Source organism: Rana temporaria, chromosome 8, assembly GCF_905171775.1.
Source record: "Rana temporaria chromosome 8, aRanTem1.1, whole genome shotgun sequence".
Taxonomy (NCBI): domain Eukaryota; kingdom Metazoa; phylum Chordata; class Amphibia; order Anura; family Ranidae; genus Rana; species Rana temporaria.
The window spans coordinates 35,375,994-35,398,628 of NC_053496.1; the positions used below are offsets into that span (position 1 = coordinate 35,375,994).

Sequence of the window (22,635 nt, forward strand, 5' to 3'; positions counted from 1 at the left end):
GCTCAAAATTTCAAGCCCTGAGCTACTAGCCAGGCCTCAAGAGTTACTCGCCACCAGTTGCCCCACCCAATTCATACACTGCCCTGCGCCTAATTGCACCCGTAAACACGCCCTCGTAGATTATCTCATGGAATGACACTGTTAAATGTTTTATGCAGAATCAAGTTACACAATTAAATAATACCAACAACAACTTTAACAAAATGGGACAGGGCACTGGGGGCAGACCAGAGGGACAGGGCACTGGGGGCAGACCAGAGGGACAGGGCACTGGGGGCAGACCAGAGGGACAGGGCACTGGGGGCAGACCAGAGGGACAGGGCACTGGGGGCAGACCATAGGGACAGGGCACTGGGGGCAGACCAGAGGGACAGGGCACTAGAACTGGGTCTCTTCCCCATTCTCTTGCTGTCTCCTCTGCAACTCCCATCCATCCTCTCTCTCTCCCCCTCTCCTATTTATCTCATCATCAGGAGCCTGTGTGTGCGGCTCCACGCTTGCATGTCCCCACTTCCCCCTTTTATTCAGGCTGGCAGTGAGGAGCACAGCACACATTGAGACCAGTCTGTTTGCAGTGCTCAGGCTGAACTGTTGGACACTTACATAGAGCACAAGGAGAAGAAAACTGCACGAACTGGAAGGCCGATGCTCTCATGTCAGGGCAACTTTCAGTGAGCGCTGCACCAGAGTGGTAATTTTCGCAATCCTTCACCTCACTCATTACTTCCTGCTCTCTGCTCTCCAGCTACATTGGTCGGGGGGCAGGCTCAGAGAGGTCATACTGTTAGGTCCCATGGCTTAATAAAAATTGTAAGTAAAGCACCTGTGTACTGCTCTGCCTGTGCGCGGCTCACCAGACTACTTTTCCCGAGCATGCACCTTTCCTCTTCGGCCGCCAATCTCATCGGGACTCTAAATGTAGGCACAGATTGGAGGGAGATTGGTCATACAACCCTGTCAAGTAGGCGAGTGGAAATTTTGAGGGCTATATATATATATATATATATATATATATATATATATATATATATATATATATATATATAATATATATTTTTTAAATCATTACTTTAGATACTCGATTCACTCTGGATTAGCCTGATTTTCTGGGATGTAGCCTGGCCCGAAGGAGAAGCCGTGTAATCACCGTGGAAAGCAAATGGCGCCATTATTCGAACTGTCAGTCAGCAGAGAGGATGCCTGGTTGTGGGGGGTACCACATTTCTCCGGCCAGTGTCCTGCCAAATAAGTTCCCCCTGAGGATTAGGACCACCTTCTCACAGGCACGGAATGGCACTTGCGCAGTACGAACCTCAACTGAGCCTCTGAAAAATGCCGAACATGTGAAGCTGAGAGTCGGCTCTACACGGCGCATGCTAAATGACACATGTCGCGCGCTCCCGATGCTAGTGCTAATTTGCAAGGGGCGGGGGTGATTTTACCAATAAAGTACACGTCTTAGTGGGGAACATTCCAAAATCTGCCCATCGACATTGCAAAACCAGCCGTTCATTTGTTTTAACACCCCCACTAAGACGTGTAATTTATTAGTAAAATCACCCCCGCCCCTTGCAGAGTAGCACTAGCATCTGGAAACGCCACTGTGAGTGCGCACTGCACACCAGCATTGATCCAATGCCAGCTGCCAGGCATTTTCTGAGAATCGCGAAGAGAATCGTGATCTGCATTCTAAGCAAAAGAATCGCGATTCTCTTTTTTTCCCAGAATCGTGCAGCTCTACATTACATCACCAAACGCTCACGTAAAGGACAAGGTGACCTCATTCATTTAAGGTGCAAGGCATAAGGGAAGAAGCAGCACTGCGTGTTTGTCACTCTGCAAAGCCGCTGGCTAATCCTGGATCTCCTCCAGCCCAATGTACCTTCTCACAGCAATCACTAGACTCCTCCCCATGCGTTTCGTCATTGCTGATGTCATTTGGTTATAATTTTTTGTTCTTCTTTGTAACTCGGAGTGTAAATATGTGGGTTTCAGAGTTGTACATGAAGAAGAAATTTTAAGGCATCCTGAAAACTTTCTTCTTTACTAACTTAAAGCTGAACTCTGGGATAAGCAAGTATTGTCTAGATTCAAGAGTTGTGTATTCTTCCAGAATCTTGGTGTGATTTGTGTATTTCTTCCAGATCTGTGCAGTAATCCAGTGTGAGACTTTTCCTGTAATAAAGACCGCTCACTGCTGCGCTCTCCTTGTGCACGGTGACTGGTCTTGTCTCTGCCCCCTCCTGTAGTTTTCTTCAGGTAGCCTGTAGTGGGAGGGGCCTGTTGGGTCCCTCCCACAGCTCAGTGATTGATATCACTGCAAATTTACAAGGTTGTATCTGGGCTTGCAAAGGTGTACAAAAAGTGGATATATATCCTTGTGGCTATTGAGGGAAAAAATACTAAAATGTACGTTTTTGAGCCTGTTAAGCTAACCAATAAAGGGTATTAATTGAACTCCAAACAATGTGTGTTAATCCAATCATTTTCCTCCATCTTTCCAGCTGGAGGGAAGAATAGAAGAACTCAACCGAGAGCTGAAATTGGCGAAGGACAGGATGGTGGCACAGGACGCCGCTGCTAAGAATGCCATCCAACAGCTTCACAAGGAGCTGTCCACCCGGACAGAGCAGGTAACTGGCAGCCATGAACTGCTATAGGGAATAACCCCCAAAAAAAACTTACAGCTTTAGCCGCATAATGAACGATGTTCCACGTGGCAGATGGCTTGATCCTGGAGAATTCCTCACTGCAGGAATGCCTGTCCTCTTCCTGTCTCTAAACTTCCGATGCTGCAGTCATTAAAGTGGTGTTCTGGACAAAAAAAAGAATAATTAAAGTGGTTGTAAACCCTTACAGACCACTTTGACGTACAGGTAAGCCTAGATTAAGGCTTATCTGTAGGTGCAACAAATATCTCCTAAACCTACACGATTTAGGAGATATTTGCAAAAGAAAGGCACCTATGGCGCATGCGCCGTAGATAACGGCGCGCAGGCGCACTTGGCATGCCGTTACTATCGCGCCCGCCGGGCACGCGATACGGGCTCTCGCGCAGGGGAGCCGACCTGCCGTCGTATAACTGCGGCGGCTGGTCGGCAAGTAGATAAAAGCCAGCAGCTACACATACTGCAGCTGCTGGCGTTTTAATAATGGGACACTAAGAGCCCTTTCACACGGGGCGGATCAGTAATGATCCGCTCTGTGTGTCCGCAAAGCTCAGCGGGGATCCTCCGTGAAATCCCCACTGAGCTGACAGGGCGGTCCCCGCACACTGTGCAGGGACCGCCCTGTCTTTCCTCCGCTCTCCCCTATGGGGGATCAGATGAACACGGACCGTATGTCTGTGTGTTCATCCGATCCGGCAGACGTAAGAAAAATACGCTGACACCCGTAATCACATAGGGACCCATGTATGTCCCGTTTTCATCCGCAAACGGAGCGGGTGAAAATGCGGACATACGGTCCGTACGTGTGAAAGGGCCCTTACTTGTCCTGGAGTGCCTCAATGTCGGCACCGCAGCTGATGTTTACAGAGAACTAACCCCTTAGGTTCCACAGTGAGTATAACCAGCATGCTTTACTGCATATACAGACTTTACTGTTGTGGGTTTAGTAACACTTTAGGAAAAATTTTACTTATTTTTATTTTTATTTTTTTAATAGCGTGCTACACCCTAAATACTCTAAATAAAGGTGTAACATGCAGCAGCCTGACCCCCCCCCCCCCCCCCCACTGTGACAGCTGGTGGGGGCAGGGCCGGCCTTTGGGGTGTGCGAGCTGTGCGGCTGCACAGGGCGCCATGGGCAACAGGGGCGCCGTGCGGCCATCACAGCTTGCAGAATGTGAGTCGCAGTCAGTTACTCACATGATCATCACAGGAGTCCGACTCCTATGAGTCACAGCAGCAGGCGCTGCCAGGTCTCCCAGTGCGTTGCCAGGTCCCCCTGCCCTGGGACTGGGTGAAGAGCAACGCATCGGTTGCGCCACCTGAAAAAAATGGCTGTTGCCGGCCCCGACAGGCACACTGCGCATGCGCCGCTGCACGGGGAAGCCAGAAAATGCCATTTTTAAATGCAAAGCCGCACCGTCCACCGAAAGGTAAGTCAGTTTAGGTGATCAGGGGGCAAGGGGTGAAGATGGGGGGGCGCCACAGGATTAGCTCGCACAGGGCGCCTGAACACCTAAGGCCGGCCCTGGGTAGGGGATTGATTTACTACCACAATTTAAAAACCGTGCGGCTTTATGGGGCCCCGCCCACACAGCTGCATCATTATTTTGCAGAGTTCTGTGAATGAATGAACTACAGGTCCTGTTTCCACTGCGGCAGACGGCTTGTAGTTCTTGATCAATTTTGAGGGTGCATTTTGCTCTTCCATAGCTACCTGTTTGGGAGGTATGGGCAGACCGCTGCACTGAGTGTCTGCTGACATTGCACCCACAATCGGCTGATCAAAGGTGCAATGCTGTGCATTTTTTCGCTGCAAAATCATGTGCTTTTATTATTTATCTTTTTATGCACTTCGCCTTTAAGAAGTTTTAGAATATGCAGTTTATTACTTTTAGTAATTATTTTTTGTTTGTCCTTTTCAGGCAAATAAGAAGTGCGAAGAGGCTCGGCAGGAGAAAGAGGCGATGGTCATGAAGTATGTCAGGGGGGAGAAGGAGTCTCTGGATCTGAGGAAAGAGAAGGAAGCGCTGGAGAGGAAACTGAGGGAAGCCAACAAGGAGATTGAGAAACACAACAACAGGATCAAACTGCTAACTCAGGAAAAAGGCCGATTACACCAGCTGCATGAGGCCAAGGTAGACTAGGACTGGGACTCGCAAACGCACATTGTCTCATTATTTTTACACCATACTGAATCGCATCCAAGCTTGTCTGTCCGCAGTGCTGGAGGATGTGTCTGCTCAATCCACTTAGGCTGCATTCACACCTGAGCGTTTTGTCGCCTGAAGTGCGACGCTCAAAAACGCTAGAGGGGAAAAAATACATTACTGTCTATGGAGATGGTTCACATCTCCACGCCAAAACGCCTGAAGTCGAACGCCTGAAGCTCAAACAAGTTCCAGACCCTTTTTTGTCGCGTGAATCGGGCGGTTTGGGCGTTTTTGAGCGTTTCTATTTCCCATAGAAAGTAATGGAAATGCTCGATTCAAGCGACTAGCTCGACAACGAGCGTTTGCTACGGGCGTTTTGTCGCTTTAATCAATAGAACTTTTCACCCAGGCAGAAGATAAAAAAAATCTACCAACATAGCAACAAGTGATGAAAAGATGATAATTTTTCCTATTGGCTAAAATAAAAAACGTTGAACGTCAAAAACATCGGACGACGCTGTATGCAAACGCGCAAATAAGCATGAATACGCGTGACAAAACACCGGAAAAAACTACCGAACGACCTACGCTCAGGTGTGAATGCAGCCTTAGTATCACGGCACTGAATTATTTATGGGATGCCTGTTTTACTGCAAACTTTCATATGTGTATGAAATCTACCGGTAAAACATTCCATGCCTCCTGCCCACCCCACTCCTGTAAGTTTCCCATATAACTGTCCCACAAAGGTATTGGGCATTTGATCCCAGCGGAAATATTTGTTAATTGATAAAATATTCAGAAATTGTGTTAGGCCTGCACGCTGCAGCTTGAAAAAGCTCAGTACAGCATATTTTTTTTTTCTTGTTCTGCACAATATGTAAATGGCCATTTGCTCACATTTGTGCGCATTCACACGTATTTGTGTGCTTGAGGCGTCATGTTTTTATTTTCTAAATAGGTTCCTTTTAAGCTAGTGCATTGTTGGTTCACTTACCTTTTCCTTCAATTTCCCTTCTAAATGTTTTTTCTCCTTTGTCTGAATTTCTCACTTCCTGTTCCTCCTCAGTGGGCTTGCACCCATCATCCGAACTGTTCTGGGTGGGGGTTAGTCAGCGTGCTCGCCCCCTCCCTTGGGAATACATCCCTGCGGGGAGATGTGTTCACAGCGTCTCCCCGCAGAGATGTAGTCCCAAGGGTGGGAGTGAGCATGCTGACTAACCCCCAGCCAGAACGGCTCGGATGTTGGGAGCAAGCTTACTGAGGAGAAACAGGAAGTGAGAAATTCAGAAAAAGAAAAAAAACATTTAGAAGGGAAATCTAAGAAAAGGGTAAGTGAACCAACAATACACTAGCTTAACCACTTCCCGACCTCCTCGTGTAAATATACGTCAGCAGAATGGCACGGACAGGCACATGTACCTGTACGTCCTCTGCTAGACGTGGGTGGGGGGTCCGATCGGGACCCCCCCCGGTACATGCGGAGGTCGGGTCCGCTCGGGGAGCGATCCGGGACGACGGCTCGGCTATTTGTTTTTAGCCGCTCCGTCGCGATCGCTCCCCGGAGCTGAAGAACGGGGAGAGCCGTGTGTAAACACGGCTTCCCCGTGCTTCACTGTGGCGGCGCATCGATCGGGTGATCCCCTTTATAGGGGAGATCCGATCGATGATGTCATTCCTACAGCCACACCCCCCTACACTAGTAAACACACACACAGTGATCCCTAAATGTTACAGCGCCCCCTGTGTTTAACTCCCAAACTGCAACTGTCATTTTCACAATAAAGAATGCAATTTAAATGCATTTTTTGCTGTGAAAATGACAATGGTCCCAAAAATGTGTCAAAATTGTCCGAAGTGTCCGCCATAATGTCGCAGTCACGAAAATAATCGCTGATCGCCGCCATTAGTAGTAAAAAAAAATAAAAAAAATAAAAATGCAAAAAAACTATCCCCTATTTTGTAAACGCTATAAATTTTGCGCAAACCAACCGATAAACGATTATTGCGTTTTTTTTTTTTTTTACCAAAAATAGGTAGAAGAATACGTATCGGCCTAAACTGAGGGAAAAATTTTTTTTATATGTTTTTGGGGGATATTTATTACAGCAAAAAGTAAAAAATATTGCATTTTTTTCAAAATTGTCGCTCTATTTTTGTTTATAGTGCAAAAAATTAAAACCGCAGAGGTGATCAAATACCACCAAAAGAAAGCTCTATTTGTGGGGAAAAAAGGACGCCAATTTTGTTTGGGAGCCACATCGCACGACCGCGCAATTGTCTATTAAAGCGACGCAGTCCCGAACTGTAAAAACCCCTTGGGTCTTTAGGCAGCAATATGGTCCGGGGCTTAAGTGGTTAAAGGAAAATTAAAAATGAACCTTTACAACCCCTTTTTAATTGTAATGTGCCTATTCACACAGGTACGTAAACAAGCGCTGTGCTTTCTTCAGTTATAAATAAAATCAAAATCAGCTTTGTGGTCAGTAATGGACGCCTCATGCACGCAAATACGTGTGAATGCGCACAAATGTAAGCAAATAGGCATTTACATATTGTGCAGAACAAGAATATGTTTTTGTGCAAACGAATACGCGCGAAAATGCGTGTAAATACGTGCTAATACAAACAAAAAAATGCAGGAGTATCGTGCAAGAGACCTTAATGCAGTGGAACCTCGGATTATGAGCATAATCCGTTCCAGGAGAATGCTCGTAATCCAAAGTACTCGCATATCAAAGTGAGTTTCCCCATTGAAGACAATGGAAACGAAAATAATTTGTTCCGCATTGACTTCAATGGCATGCAATGCCACATGCAGCCAGAGGTGGGGACACACCAGGGTGCCACCGGAACACACGGAAAGGCCCGAGGACAGCTCGGCAAACCCCGGGAAGGGCGTATTTTCAAGTCTTTCCGAGCTTAAATCCTACTCGTTTGGTGAGACAACACTCGCAAACCGAATTAGAATTTTAAAAACTGCACGCTCGTATTGCGAAACGCTTGTTAACCGCGTTGCTCGCATTCAGTTCAGAGGTTCCACTGTAGTTTATATTTATCAATTAACAAAAGAGAAATCCAAATCAAATCAATATTTGGTGTGACCACGCTTTTGCTTTCAAAACGGCATAAATTCTTCTAGGTACACTTGCACACAGATTTTGAAGGAACACGGATCCTAAAGCGCCCCTGCACATTGAAATGAATGGGCAGCGCCGCTGAACCGCCGTCAAAGCGCTGCTGAAGCGGGCGGATTTAACCCTTTTTCAGCTGCTAGCGGGGGTTAAAAGAGCCCCGCTAGTGGCTGAATAGCGCCGCAAAAACTATGGTAAAGCGCCGCTAAAAATAGCAGCGCGTTACCGCCTACGCCCCCCACCGCCTCAGTGTGAAAGCAGCTTTAAGAAGGGAGCTGAAACATCAAGTTGCCAAGCGGCAACCAAGAAACCATAAGGATTTTGAGAAAATCGGTAAAGAAGAGTGGACCAAAATCCCTCCTGAGATGTGGCCAAACCTGGTCACCAACTACCAGGAACATCTGACCTCTGTGATTTCCAACAAGGGTTTCTCCACCAAGTACGAAGTACTGTTTTGCTTGGGGATCAAATACTTTATTTTACTCACTGAACTGCAACTCTATTTATAACATTTGTATTGTGTGTTTTTTTTTTTTTTTTATGGATTTTTAATTGATATTGTACGTGGTCTGTGTGCATCAGATCAAAAGTTATGTTGTTGCACACTTTTTCGATCTGGCTCCTTAATTTTTGGAGGCTTTATTTCAGGCCTCATATATTTTTAAGCAGATTATATTCAAATGGGAACTTTAAAAAGACAAATTATTCCACTTGGTGTTTAAGTATTATGGGCTGAGTAGGAAGATCTCTGTCCTTTTCTGCCATCAATTGGTCTTTGATTCTTTGATTTTTGTAAATTAGAACTATTAAAATATAACACCCATCTATTCTAAATCCACAGCTTACTTAGGCTACTTTACCAGGAAGCTAAATCGCTTTGCAGTGGGGGGTCCCAAAGCTTTGATTTTACCCATGTTTAAAAAAATATATGTGTGTGTGTGTGTGTGTGTGTGTGTGTGTGTGTGTATGTGTGTGTGTGTATGTGTATGTATCATTTCTGTATAACCTATTTTCTTTTAATCTAGGAAAACGAAACCAGCAGACAGAGCCGTGACATTGAGAAGCTTAAAGAAGAGGTGAATTCGTATGCCATCAAAGTGAAGTGGGCTCATAACAAACTTAAAACAGAGCTGGACGCGCACAAGGTTAGTGGAGGAGTCTGGGAGGATGTGCAGCATGTTTATCCTGTAAAGAATCCCCAGAACTCTATCTGGGTCAGTAAAGGAATCTGGGAGGACAGTGATGTGCGGGGATGTTTATCCTGTGTAGAATTGTTTCCTATCTGGGCCAGCGGAGGAGCCTGGGTGGATAGTGATGTAATTTAATGTACACTTATCGGCTATAACATTACAGTATGTCCCCCATGCTATCTGGCTCAGAGGAGCATGCAGGCTGGTGTGAGGCAGGCAGGGGGGAGTCAGAACGCACAGCTAGCTTCTGGGCATAGTACAGCATGTCCCTGGGCTGCTCTTTAGACTTCAGGGGATTGTTTACGGTAAAGCGCCACTAAAAATAGCAGCGCTTTACCGCCGACGCACCCACCTCCCCAGTGTGGAAGCGGCCTTAATGTTTAACATTGGTTCCGAGTATGCGTGTTTGTACTTTGGGTTTTAGTTGGACAGACATGTGTACACACGATCGGATAATCCAACATAACAGATTTATTGTCAGACAGTTGGTGAGCACGAACTCACAAATACTTTATTGTCGTTAATACAGCCAACAATTGTCTGATGGCGCATACACACGGTCGGATTATCCGACGCAACACGTCCATCAGACAATTAGTGTCGTAAAATTGGATCTTGTGTACGGGGCCTTAAGGGTCTATGCTACCTGTGTGGATATAAATGTTGAAGAATCTTTCCGACACATTAAATCTGATGAAGTGGCTTGGAGAGAACTTCAAAATGTCCTCAGTGTTACAAAAAAATTCCAGCTGAATGTGACGAAGTGCTATTAGCTAAGGCCTTACTACGTTTCTCATTAAGTGGAGAGGACGGTTTTGGTTGTTTTTATCCCGCCTCACCATTACCTGTATGGTTGTCCCACACTTGCTGATTTGTAATGGTACTGACAGGTCCACTTGACTTTTATTATTATTATTATTATTATTATTATTATTATTATTATTATTATTGCAATTCTGTTTTTACTTTACAGGAAACCAAAGATAATTTGCGAGATGCAACAGCTAAACTAAACAAAGCTAAAGAGGAGGCAGATCAGGTGCGGCGGAATTGCCAGGATATAATAAAAACCTACCAGGTATGATTATTATTCACACTGCCCTGAATCTATTTATTCATGTTGCATGGGTGATCTGAAGTTTATTGCTTTTTTTTTTTCTTCAAATATTTTATTGGATTTTCAAGAGATAAATATACAACAATAAATAGGCACATAAAAGATTGTGAATATATAATGAAAACGTGGTACATCATTACAAAGAGGTACATGACGCATCCATAAACATATTGAAAAAATATATATAAGCAGGGCAAGGGAAGTACAGGGAAAGGTAAGAAAAGGGAGACGAACAGATCAAATGAAATCGGAAAAGGATATGAGATGAAGTTTATTGCTTTTTAGCTGTCCAGTGACGTGGGTAGGGGCAGGGCAAATTTAGAGTGAGTGGTTTGGTTGGTGTAAAGCCAAGGGTTCTTTCTGTACAGCTATGGTTGCAAGAAAGGGTCGTTTTTATTTATTGGCAGCCAATTGCTACACGAGAAAAGCATCGTCTCAGTGTGCATGACTTCATAAGTCATGCGTTTTTACTAGGGTTGTCCCGATATCGATACTAGTATCGGGACCGATTCCGAGTATTTGCGGGAGTACTCGTACTCCCGCAAATACCCCCGATACCAAAATAGAATACTTCACCGTCACGCTGCATTACCGCCGCTGTTCGCCGCATTCCCGCTACCGCCGACTGGGTAATACGCGCCGGGAACATTACAGCTTTGAATAGCTGTAATGATTCGCGCCGCGCATAGACACTCCCCCCTTGCTCGGGTGAACTGTCCAATCCCGAGCGAGGGGGAGTGTCTATACGCGGCGCCAATCATTACAGCTATTCTAAGCTGTAATGTTCCCGGCGCGTATTACACAGTCGGCGGTAGCGGGGATGCAGGTAAGCGGGATATGGGGGAGACATGGTTTCTAAAGCCAAAACTTTTGTTTTTTAGTTTTGGATGCAGTATGGAAGGGATTAGATGCAGAGATGAATAAAAATGTGTTGGTTTTTTGTAGAGTCAAAGGTTTAAAAAACATGACTGTTCAACAGACGCGTTTCACACATTGTACTTAATCGTGATTAAGCACTTTGTGTGAAACGCGTCTGCTGAACAGTGTGGATCCCCCGTGTCATGTTTTTTAAACCTTTGACTCTACAATAAACCAACACATTTTTCTTCATCTCTGGATGTGCCGCTTTTTCTCTTTTTTGCATGGATTTTCCAGGTTGCAGACCTCACCAGGCACCCAGTCTTGTTGCCGCAGTAGTATCAAGAGATTTTTCATTTGCAGACGGTCTTGGAGCGGTGTTCCACTCTACTTCCCTTGTTCTTTGGAAGGAATCAGACTCTCTGTACCTGCTGGAGAGATTTTCACCATATTTCAGATACCATGTGTTCCAAGGTGTAGGATAAGGAAAATTTGGATTTTTGGTTTACATGTAAAATCTTTTTCTTGGTGTACATCACAGGACACAATCCCACCCCTCTGCCTCTGTGGTTTATGGCTTGCTATAAAAATGTAAGCCTTGCCTGACAGCCTTGCTGTCTTCTCTTTTATTTTTATTTTTCTTCTTGGTAGTGCCCAATCACATGAAGGCGGTAGCATAACCCTATCATAATGGAGGTGAAAACGCCAGAAGTCCTGTGAAGTACTACAAGAAAAGGATTTTGCAGATCAACCCAAATCCCTATTATTGATGTCCAGCCGCAGCTCATCCACCCACTCCGTGGTAATAAATAACAGGCTTGGTTCACACTGCTGCGACTTGAAAGTCACGACTTGACTTACCATGCGACTTGAGTGCCTTCTTGGCGATTTGCTGTCGACTTGAATACGACTTGATGTGACTCTGAAGCGACTTCCAGTTAACGCCTGTGTAATCTTTCTATAATGTCGGATCCAAATAAATATAGATGAGAAACTGACTTGGAGGCGACTTTTATTCAAGTATATGGACACAAGTCAGATAGAAGTTGCCTTGAAGTAGTACAGGAACCTTTTCTAAAGTCGGAGCGACTTCAGTAGTGCAAATTGGGACAGCTCTCATTGACTAACATGAGATTTCACGTGACTTTGGGGTCTCGCAAGTTGGATTCCAAGTCGCAGCAGCGTGAACTGAGCCTAATGGTAATCTAACAACTGCACTTTAAATCACTAACCTAAGCCCATCAGATTCAGCAGTCACCGTAAACACCATACCTGCATTTCTAAAGGCCCATAAATGTTTGTGTTACAGCCAGGGCTGCTGCTAGAAATCAGGGGGCCCCGTCCAGACTACCTGACCCGTCCTCCCTCCTTCGAAAATATGAAATTATATTTTTGCTAAGATGCAACACCCGCAATGCTATGCTTTGCAAACATGGCAGAGATGATACCTCTATTAAACAAGACCCATTGATGGAAGAACTGCGGGCGAAGCGGGTACACAAGGGTCCCAGACAGCAGGGGGAAGGGGAAGCAGATACTAGAAAGGATCCTCCACCAGTGCAGCCAGAGCAAAAAAAGAAACATAGAAGCCAACATCACTGCACAAGTGTCACTAGTGTCAGAAGTACCCCTTTTGAACTGATGGGGTGTGGGCCCAGTACAAGAGGGCTGGATGTACTGCCTTATCAGTGGCCCTGGTTACAGCCTCCCTATCACCACTTCTCCAGGTAATCTCAAGTAGCAATCCTGTGCTGTTCTTGCTCCTCTTAGCTCTTTGATCACTTTCAAGCTCCACACCACCACAGAAAAATGGAATTGCAGCTTCCAAATCTTTTGTGATTTTTCCACCTTTTTATTTTATTTTTTTCAGTATGTCGGACAGGACCATGGTAAACAGTGACGGATATAAGACTCATTTTTTATTTTTTATTTTTTTCAGTTCATTGAAGGATACAGCCAAATCTTTGTCTTGAATATGGGTTATTATGCCACTCGCAGAAAAAGGCAACCTGGGGAAGACCCCTGCTGTTGGCCAAATCCTTCCATTTGAAACGTACAGCTCAGTTTTTTTTTCTTTTTCATATTGCTTAGAAGTAAAAATTTTACTGCCAGGGCTCTGAGCGCTTCCTGAGCTTTTCATCGCTGTACTTCTGTTTCTTAGGTTTGCAAGGTGGCTACGTGGTCGTCTGTTCACATTTTTACCAAGTTATAAAAGTTGGCGTTGGTCTCACCCGTAAGGTCTTGCAGGCAGTGGTTTTGAGTTCTGCTGGGGTGTGGTTCTTTATTATGTTGGCTTTGGGGCATCAAACTGCTCACAGTGCAAAGATCCGGCTATATCTTTAAATAGAAGAGAAAGTGGGATTTTCGTACTTTCCATTGAAGGACACGTACCCACCTTCTTCGAGTGATCCTATGTTTCAGTTGTTTCTGTTTACTGCCGGTTACTAACTAAGCTGTGTGATTTTTTTATTTTTGGGGGTTTTTTTTGGCGTGAGGGAAGTTTGACTATGAGCAGGTTGAGTATTTTGTTGGGGTACCTAGCATCCTTTTTCTCTACGTGGCATAATAACCCATTGGTCATGATCCAAAGAACCGGCTGTATCCTTCAGTGAACGCAAAGAAAAGGATTTTATGGTACAACAAAATCCCAATTTTTAGGTGCTGTCTTAAACTTTTTCATTGTGTACTCCTGCCTGATGTACTGGAATACGAGTGGAAAGTCCCAGGTGACTTTGGCGAGATTTCCTTCAACTAAAGGCTCCTGTATGAAAGTCTAAACAAATTGCAGCTCCGGGTTCTATCTGATGCCTCCTAAAGTTGACAAAAAAACTTCCTTTACCTTCTGAGTGAGACAAATCTTCCTTCATTAATATATCTCACGCGCTCCCCCTCCCAGACACTGCAGCTCAGTGAAGGGGGTGTGGGGATCAGTAATGGAGGCACTAACAATGCTCATAATTATGCAACATATTTTTTTTCAACTCGCTGTAGTGCAAGCAGGCAAAGCCTACTTGAGAGTGACAACTCTGCTCTGAATTCAGGAGCAGTGCAACAGCTTTGCCACACCATCACAGGGGGTTGCAATAGATGGACTGCACTGGCAGCATTAGTACGTATTTGTGGGACTTTGCAGGGGAACTAAGAGAAAACTAAGTACAGATGCTCCAATAATTAAGTGCTGCAGCTGGTAGGCCATATTTTTTATTTTTTACACCTGCGAGGATGAAGCATTAATGTACAGAATCTGTGAACCTGTGGTTTATGGAATCCACTGGTAGCATGAGTTTTATATTACTAATGTATATCCTATTTCTCTTTAGGAGTCGGAGGAAATTAAATCCCATGAATTGGACGCTAAACTGCGGGTCACAAAAGTGGAGCTGGAGAAACAGATGCAGGAAAAATCAAGCCACCTGGAGGTAAAAATACAAAACCTTCCTGACTTTGTGTGTGTGTATAAATATAGTTTTATTACAAAATTATTGTAATAAAAGTTGGACATGGAAAAAATGATATACTGCGCCGTGTGTATAAGTGAATACAAAAAAATAGGCTGCCAACACAGCTGTAGACAAAAAGCAATAATATAAATGTGAAACAGTGTAGCGCTAATTAATGTATACAAGTGTAAATATTACAAAAACTCTTAAAATAATATAAATAAATATATAATATAGCCATTAAAACCAAATAACTCCCACGTGTTAAGTGAGTGCAGACCTCTAGAGGAAAAAGACAAACTTTTGGAGCACCACCACCGTTGGCAGGAGGCGGCTTACCAGATGGCGATGACTTGGAAAGGCATATATCACCTTAGTCGCAAAGGCTTATATGGTCGGTCACCTCAGTGGGTAAAAGCTGGTCCTGAATCCAATCTGCAACTCGATGCCAGCGATCCAATCATCAATATATATATATTTATTTTATTGACGTTTGGATTGCTGGCGTTAAGATGCAGATTGGGTTCAGGACCAGCTTGTACCCACTGAGGTGACCGACCATATAAGCCTTTGCGACTTGGGTGGTATATGCCTTTCCAAGTCATCGCCATCTGGTAAGCCTCCTCCACGATGGTGGTGCTCCTGAAGTTTGTCTTTTTCCTCTAGAGGTCTGCACCTGGGTTGGAGTTTCCATCTGTCAGATTACATCCTCATAAGTGACAAAAAAAATGACAAAAGTCCAATTATGTTCACAATATTGGACCCCTTTTTTATTTGTTACATTTACTCACTTTCTGGTGCTATTTATTGTTATTTGTGTTTATATATTTATCTATTCACGAGACTCGCTTAACACGTGGAGTTATTTGGTTTTCATGGATGTATTGTATATTTTATTTATTTATATTATTATTTTAATAGCCGGTTCACATTGGGGCGGCACGACTTCGGGGGTGACTCGGCAAGGCGTCCTGAAGACGACTTCAGAGGCGACTTGCAAAATGACTTCTGTATAGAAGTCAATGCAAGTCGCCCCCGAAGTCGTACAAGAACCTTTTTCTAAGTCGGATCAACTTGTGTCGCTCCTATTAGAACGGTTCTATTGAACAGAATGGGACGCGACTTGTCAGGCGGCTGAGTCGCCTGACGAGTCGCCCCAGTGTGAACCGGCTCTTAGTGTTTTTGTAATATTTACACTTGTGTACATTAATTGGCACTACACTTTTTTCACATTTCAATAAAAGTTGGACAAACAGCCTTGGAGTTCAGCTTTAAACAATCCATTTCACACAATAATTGTCCATTTTTCTGTCCAAGTATTTGTTGCTTTCATTTGGCATTGCTTAATTGCTAGAAGACTTGAGTTCTTGGAGTTGGGTTCTTCTCTACTTGGATACAAGTTCCTTCTTCCCACTGCCCAGACCAGAGGCAGTAACAGCTGTCCTCCAGCCTCGCTAACTAGTGAATGGGCATTTCAGTTCTGTGCCATGTCAGTGAGCCACACTACATATGACAAAGACAGAAGTCTACAGATTATAGATAACTATAATAATTTATAAATTGGACAATCTGCTTGGCTCTGTGCATGGAGGAAGCGTCTAATGTTCTGAGAGGCAGCTATAAGTTTTAATCAAAAAAAAGTCGGCTAAGAGCCCTATGGGACCACCAAGCAACTGTTGATCGTGTGAAGGTTCAGCTTTGTGTGCCTGAAGTGGATACAGATCTGTCTGTGAAAAGTTGTCTCTAAAACCTTCTATTGGCAGACTCAGCTAAAACTTTTTTTTTTTTTTTTTTGTCCCGCCAAGGTTCATCAGGCAAAAATCAAAGAGCTGGATGATCTGAGAAGGACTTTTACAGAAGGAATGGATGAACTGCGCACCTTACGAACGAAGGTAGCTGTCTCTGGCATACCACTGGTCATACTATTTGCAATGTTTTTTTTGTTTTTCAGTGGAATTTTCAGTCGTGATTAAAGTTGAGTTTAGGAATTACATAGGAGATATTGGAATGTCTACAATATGATATTGATCCACAGAAAATGAAGGATCTGTCACTTGTCTTTTGTCACTCAGGTGAAGTGTCTAGAAGCCGAGCGCCTCCGGACAGAGGAAGAATTATCAAAGTACAAAGAACTTATTAACAGGCAGAAAGCTGAGATCCAGAATCTACAGGACAGAGTGAAGGTCATGGATCAGCAGGAAGAGCGGCACAAAAGGTATCTGACTTTCGTCCTGACCCACACAGCCTAATCCATAGTCTAGGCTCACAAAATCAAAAGTGCCTCAAGCTCTGTATTAAACTAATGTAAATATGTGTCATACAGCATGTATGAATCGTGACACAGGGGGTTATTTACGGAAGGCAAATCCACTTTGCACTACAAGTGCACTAAAAGTGCTGTCACTGTAGATCTAAAGGGGAAGATCTGAAATGAGGGGAAGCTCTGCTGATTTTATTACCCAATCATGTGCAAGCTAAAATGCTGTTTATTTTTCTTGCATGTTCCCCTCTGATCTACAGTCGCAGCACTTTCAGTGCACTTGTAGTGCAAAGTGGATTTGCCTTTCGTAAATGACCCCCCTTGTATACCAACCATGATATTTAAAGAAAAAGGAAAAGTATTTTTTTATTTTTTATTTTTTTTAGGTTGGTATAAATATTGCCAATCCTGATTTTAAAATTTTAAAAACGTTGTTTTATATATAATATGTGGCTATCTGTGTGCATGAGAGCAGCCAAATTTGCTCACTACGTACTCTGCTTTTATTTTTGATCTACACAATGGTTGTGCTTTACTGCTCCTTACAATGTCTATGAGTTGGTCAACCTAATGAATACAGTACACTCCCTTTTATGGTTGACATTATCTCGTCAATTGTTGGTAGAGTAATTACACCGAGCTACAGAGTGGCTAACGCCATTCTTTAAAGATGAAGTAGGGCCAAAGCTCTTTTGACCCTACTTCTCCTGTGGGTAACAGGAGTACACTTTGTTCTGCACTCCTTTGTCCCATTTCCAGCTGACAGTGGGCTAAAGTCCATTTTTTTTTTTCTATTGAAAAGCCTGTGGCGTGCAAAACACAACCCAAAAACTTCACCCGGTGCAGGAAAAATGTGCACACACATAAAGAGTGACAAAAAAAACTGTGACGGGTGCTGCGTCAATTGGTCCTCCGAAAAGGACCCAACTCTGATCCCCTGGGGCGTTGGGCTCCTGGTAGGGACTCGAGTAAACAGTGGTCCGTGCAGCCAAAGCCTCACGGACCCAACATCCTTGGAGGGTCTGCCGAAACAGAACCCTCCTCGGTGAGGCTCCCCCGAAGGGAGACCCCATAAGAGCAGGCGAACTAAGCCAGAAGGCCATGTCCGCCCACTCCCAAGACTTTCAGAGCCGGCCCGAGGACCAGCACCCTACTCATCACCAATACTGGCTCTACCAACCAGTATCCGGCTGGAGGTAAACCACCTGGCATTCAGGAGAAAGATCAAAACCTATCTTTTCTGAGAGCCCAGGGAATGCACACCAAGCGGCCAGAGGCGATTCAGTTTGCATGTGCTGCGCTATATAAGTTTCTCACTCACTCACTCATCACACATAAAGTACAAGTGCACCAACCAAAAGAAGACAGAAATGTGACAAACAAGGAGGTAAAATAAAAAAAGAAAGTGGGGGAGAAGGAAGGTGGGAGAGGTGAGTGGAAAGTGGAAAGTGACCATCGTGCAATACGTTGGCCGGCTCTCCGGCCAGGAAACAAAAATTCCCCTGGTCCTAGCCAAAAGGCTCGGCCCTAGAGGCAGGTGTCAAAAAGGTGTATGTGGAGATCCGTGACCAAAGGTGCCACATGATGAGTGCCCCTTTCAAACACTCGTGCAATGTATGGCACCCCTGGACTTCCACTCCAGGGGCACTATCTCCACAGGCTTTTCAACGGTCCCTGACCCCCCGGTCCGGACCAGCAGCACCCCTTCCAGCCAGGAAGGTAGGAGAAGAGGTCGGGGAGAGCCCACCTCAGCAGGCTACTACACACAACCCCCATCCATGGGCTTCCGCTCATAGAGTTGAGGGGGGGCGAGTGACCCCCCCTGGAATCGGCAAGGGTCTGCCATGCTCGCATTTGTAGCTGTGCTGACTCTCTCTGGGTTTGTGCAGTCGGCTCCACAGCTGTTGCAAGATCAGTGTCATGGAGCTTACAGAGCTCTTTACTGCCACCTCTGGCCGCTTCCTGTATGTGCGCCCTTGTGTTTGCTTTGCTGCCTGTAATGTATTTTCAAAGGGACATGTGGAAACAGGACTTGGGAGAAGGAAGACCACCGTGACCTTACAAGTGGGGGCTGTGAGTACAAGTGAAGGGAGAAGGCTGTTTGTGTACAGGGGGGGGCTGACATATATACAGATAAGGGGGGCAGCTGAGTGCATACAGGGTATGATCAGTGAAGGGGGGGGTGCCAGATATAGAAAAGATCATATCATCTGTCCTGTCCTGTATACAGCTATATACAGCCATCTTCCTTCCTGTATTCCTCCATCATCACTGACTGCAGATATACATCATCTGTCCTGTATATAGAGCTGTATATACCCACCTTCCTTCCTCTATATACCAATTCCATCCATCCCTTCTATAAACACATACTGTACACCCTCTGTATTGTACATTTGATCAGCACAGTGAGGCTGCAAATAATGGGCACATGCCTGTGCTTTATGGGATAATGACTAAGCCCCTCCCCTTCATGACATTGTCAAAGAAGCGGAGCATAGGTGACCGTAAAATTATGCCTACTACAGGTATCTTTAGATTTTTACTCCAAAAGCATTTTATTAACCTCTTGCCGACCAGCCGCCGCAGTTTTACGGCGGCAGGTCGGCTCCCCTGCGCGAGAGCACGTAATATAACATTGGCTCTCGCGCAGGCCACAAGGGGCACGTGCGCGCTCCCGTGCCCGGATCGCTGCCGGGCACACGTGATCGCTCGTTACAGAGCGGGGACCGGGAGCTGTGTGTGTAAACACACAGCTCCCGGTCCTGTCAGGGAGAGAAATGCTGATCTTCTGTTCATACAATGTATAAACAGAAGATCAGTAATTTCCCCTAGTGAGGCCACCCCCCCTACAGTTAGAACACACCCAGGGAACATACTTAACCCCTTTCCCACCCCCTAGTGTTAACCCCTTCCCCGCCAGTGGCATTTTTATAGTAATCCAATGCATTTTTATAGCACTGATCGCTATAAAAATGACTGGTCCCAAAAATGTGTCAAAAGTGTCCGCCATAATGTTGCAGTACCGAAAACAAAATCGCTGATCGCCGCCATTACTAGTAAAAAAAAAATATTAATAAAAATGCCATAAAAATACCCCTATTTTGTAAACGCTATAACTTTTGCGCAAACCAATCAATAAACGCTTATTGCGTAGAAGAATACCTTTTCGGCCTAAACTTGGGAAACATTTTTTTATTTTTTATTTTTTTATATATTTTTGGGGGATATTTTATTATAGCAAAAAGTAAAAAATATTCATTTTTTTTCAAAGTTGCCGCTCTATTTTTGTTTATAGTGCAAAAACTAAAAACCGCAGAGGTGATCAAATACCACCAAAAGAAAGCTCTATTTGTGGGAAAAAAAGGACGCCAATTTTGTTTGGGAGCAAATAAATCTGATAAAAATCCAAAATATCCGATTTTAATTATAAAAAGAAAATCCAATTTGTTTTAAATTAAAAAAATATTTTTTTTTATCCACGCTGCTGGCAAGTATCCAACTGCAGCAAGTCAGCTGTTTTTAATTATTATTTTCCAGTGTTTGTATAGGTCAACAGTATACTTGTATGTAATCTCCTTCTCCAGGATCACAGCTTTATGGTAATAGTTTTCTGTTCCTTCCCATTGCTGAAATAAAATGCAGCTCTATTGTCCTGCTTGGTGTTCTTTAGGAGTGTAATTATACAGTTACTGTGAATAGCGTTTCAGATTTGTGGCGGCTGTGGATATCGGTAATTTCATGGTCTTTTATGGTTTATCCGCACATCACAAAACAATTCATGAAGTTACAATGTAATTCTTGGGTTCTGTAATTGGCAGTAGGGATGTGATGAATATACCAGTGTGTGCGTGTGTCTCTGAAGTGTTGGCTGCAATTAGCCGTGTGATGAGGGTAATTGACGTCTCTAATCACTGTGCTCTGCGGTTGCTCCGTTATGGTTTTAGTCCTTTCATCTGCAGGCGATCTTCTAAAAGTGTGTCTGATCAGTGGGAATAATGAACAGTAATTGGTTTCCTCATGGATGGATTAGACACTGCTTGTTTTATGTCTGCAGCCTCCTGGTCTCTTCCTCTTCACTCCTTGGGCTAGATTCAGATAGACCGGCGTAATTTTCTGCGGGCGTAACGTATCTCAGATACGTTACGCTGCCGTAAATTAGGGTGCAAGTTCCGTATTCAGAAAGAACTTGCGCCCTAAGTTACGGAGGCGTAACGTATGTGGTCCGGCGTAAGCCCGCCTAATTCAAATGTGGCTGATGTGGGCGTGTTTTATTTAAATTACATGTGACCCCACGTATGCACCGTTCGTGAAAGAATCCCAGTGCGCATGCTCGAAATTAAGCCGCAAATCGTCAATGCTTTAGACGTGAACGTAAATTACGTACAGCCCTATTCGCGAACGACTTGCGCAAACGACATAAAATTAAAAAAATTTGACGGGGGAACGACGTCCATACTTGACATAGTATACGCCTCATATAGCAGGGGTAACTTTACGCCGAAAAAAACGTAAACAACGTAAAAAAATGCGCCGGACGTACGTGCGTTTCTGAATCGGCGTATCTACCGAATTAGCATATTCCTACCGTAAATCGACGGAAGCGCCACCTAGCGGCCAGCGTAAATATGCAACTAAGATACGACGGCGTAAGAGACTTACGCCAGTCGGATCTTAGCCTAATTTTGGAGTATCTTGCTTTCTGAATACAGAAAGAAGAAACGCCGGCGCAGATTTGAATTTACGCGGCGTATCAATAGATACGCCGACGTAAATTCTTTCTGAATCTAGCCCCTTGTCTTTAGTTATTATTACTCTTTTAGTGCCTTTTGATTAAAGGTTGTCACATTTTTGCCTCTTTCGTTTTGGAAATATTGTTTCTGACAGTCTGATTTGTTCTATACATTTAAAAAATGATTTAGGCTCTGTTCACACCTAGGCGTTTTTTTGAGCGTTTTTCTGCTGTAAGGTATGTTCTTCCCCAGCATACTAGTTTCAGAATAAAGAAATGCACATTTACAAACTTGTGTTTTTTTTTGTATCAACAAAAAGTTTTATTACAACAGTCACAAAATCCAGCCAGAGCACATAGCTCTCCTCCAGGTAAGGGGAAGTGGATTAGTATTGTTATTAATTGTTAACAAAGCGGGAGACTTTGGTATAGTAATATACGGTTCTCTCTAGTTGTCCCTTTCCTTACCCCTCTGTTCTCCTCTCACCCTCTGCAGGGACATACAAGAGATTGAGAGTTTACGGGAGGAAGTGAACAGTCTAAACTCGCTCATCTCGGACCTTCAGCGGGATATAGAGGGTAGTAGGACGCGGGAGTCTGAGCTGCTGGGGTTTACAGAGAAGCTGACCAGCAAGAACGCTCAGATCCAGTCCGAGAACAACTCCTTACAGTCCCAGCTGGATAAGCTGACCTATAGTGAGAGCGAGCTCCGCAGCCAACTAGAACAGCTCCAGCACTCCAACACTGAACTGGTAAGAAATGTTATGTTTGCATGAAATGTCACTCCGTAGCCCCACTACTATTGTGTAAACCTGAAAACTAAGTATTAACTTTAAAGCTGAACTCCAGCCTCTGCTTCAGTTTTGTACCATTGTATGGGAGCCTTTCATTATTTTAGGGCACATGGTGAACTTTAGCATCCTCAACCCCAAGGGTCTCCAAACTGCGGCCCGAGGGCCAGATGTGGCCCTTTGCTAGCCTTTATTCGGCCCTTGGGGCACTATTCCTCCCACTGACGCCAACAATGGGGCAATATTTCTTCCATCGATACCAATGATGGGATACTATTTCTCCTACTAATA

General features: G+C 44.4%; 1 protein-coding gene across 2 annotated transcripts in view; it reads left to right on the forward strand.

Annotated features, from left to right (window-relative positions):
• CCDC186 (coiled-coil domain containing 186) overlaps positions 1-22,635 on the forward strand; it is a 114,198-nt gene that overhangs the window by 43,753 nt on the left and 47,810 nt on the right. For both annotated transcript variants that reach the window (XM_040361568.1, XM_040361569.1), the window contains exons 4-11: positions 2,505-2,633; positions 4,595-4,807; positions 8,982-9,101; positions 10,120-10,224; positions 14,442-14,540; positions 16,367-16,453; positions 16,634-16,776; positions 22,050-22,305. In XM_040361568.1, the coding sequence (XP_040217502.1) occupies positions 2,505-2,633; positions 4,595-4,807; positions 8,982-9,101; positions 10,120-10,224; positions 14,442-14,540; positions 16,367-16,453; positions 16,634-16,776; positions 22,050-22,305 (1,152 nt within the window). The remainder of the gene's footprint in view (positions 1-2,504; positions 2,634-4,594; positions 4,808-8,981; positions 9,102-10,119; positions 10,225-14,441; positions 14,541-16,366; positions 16,454-16,633; positions 16,777-22,049; positions 22,306-22,635) is intronic.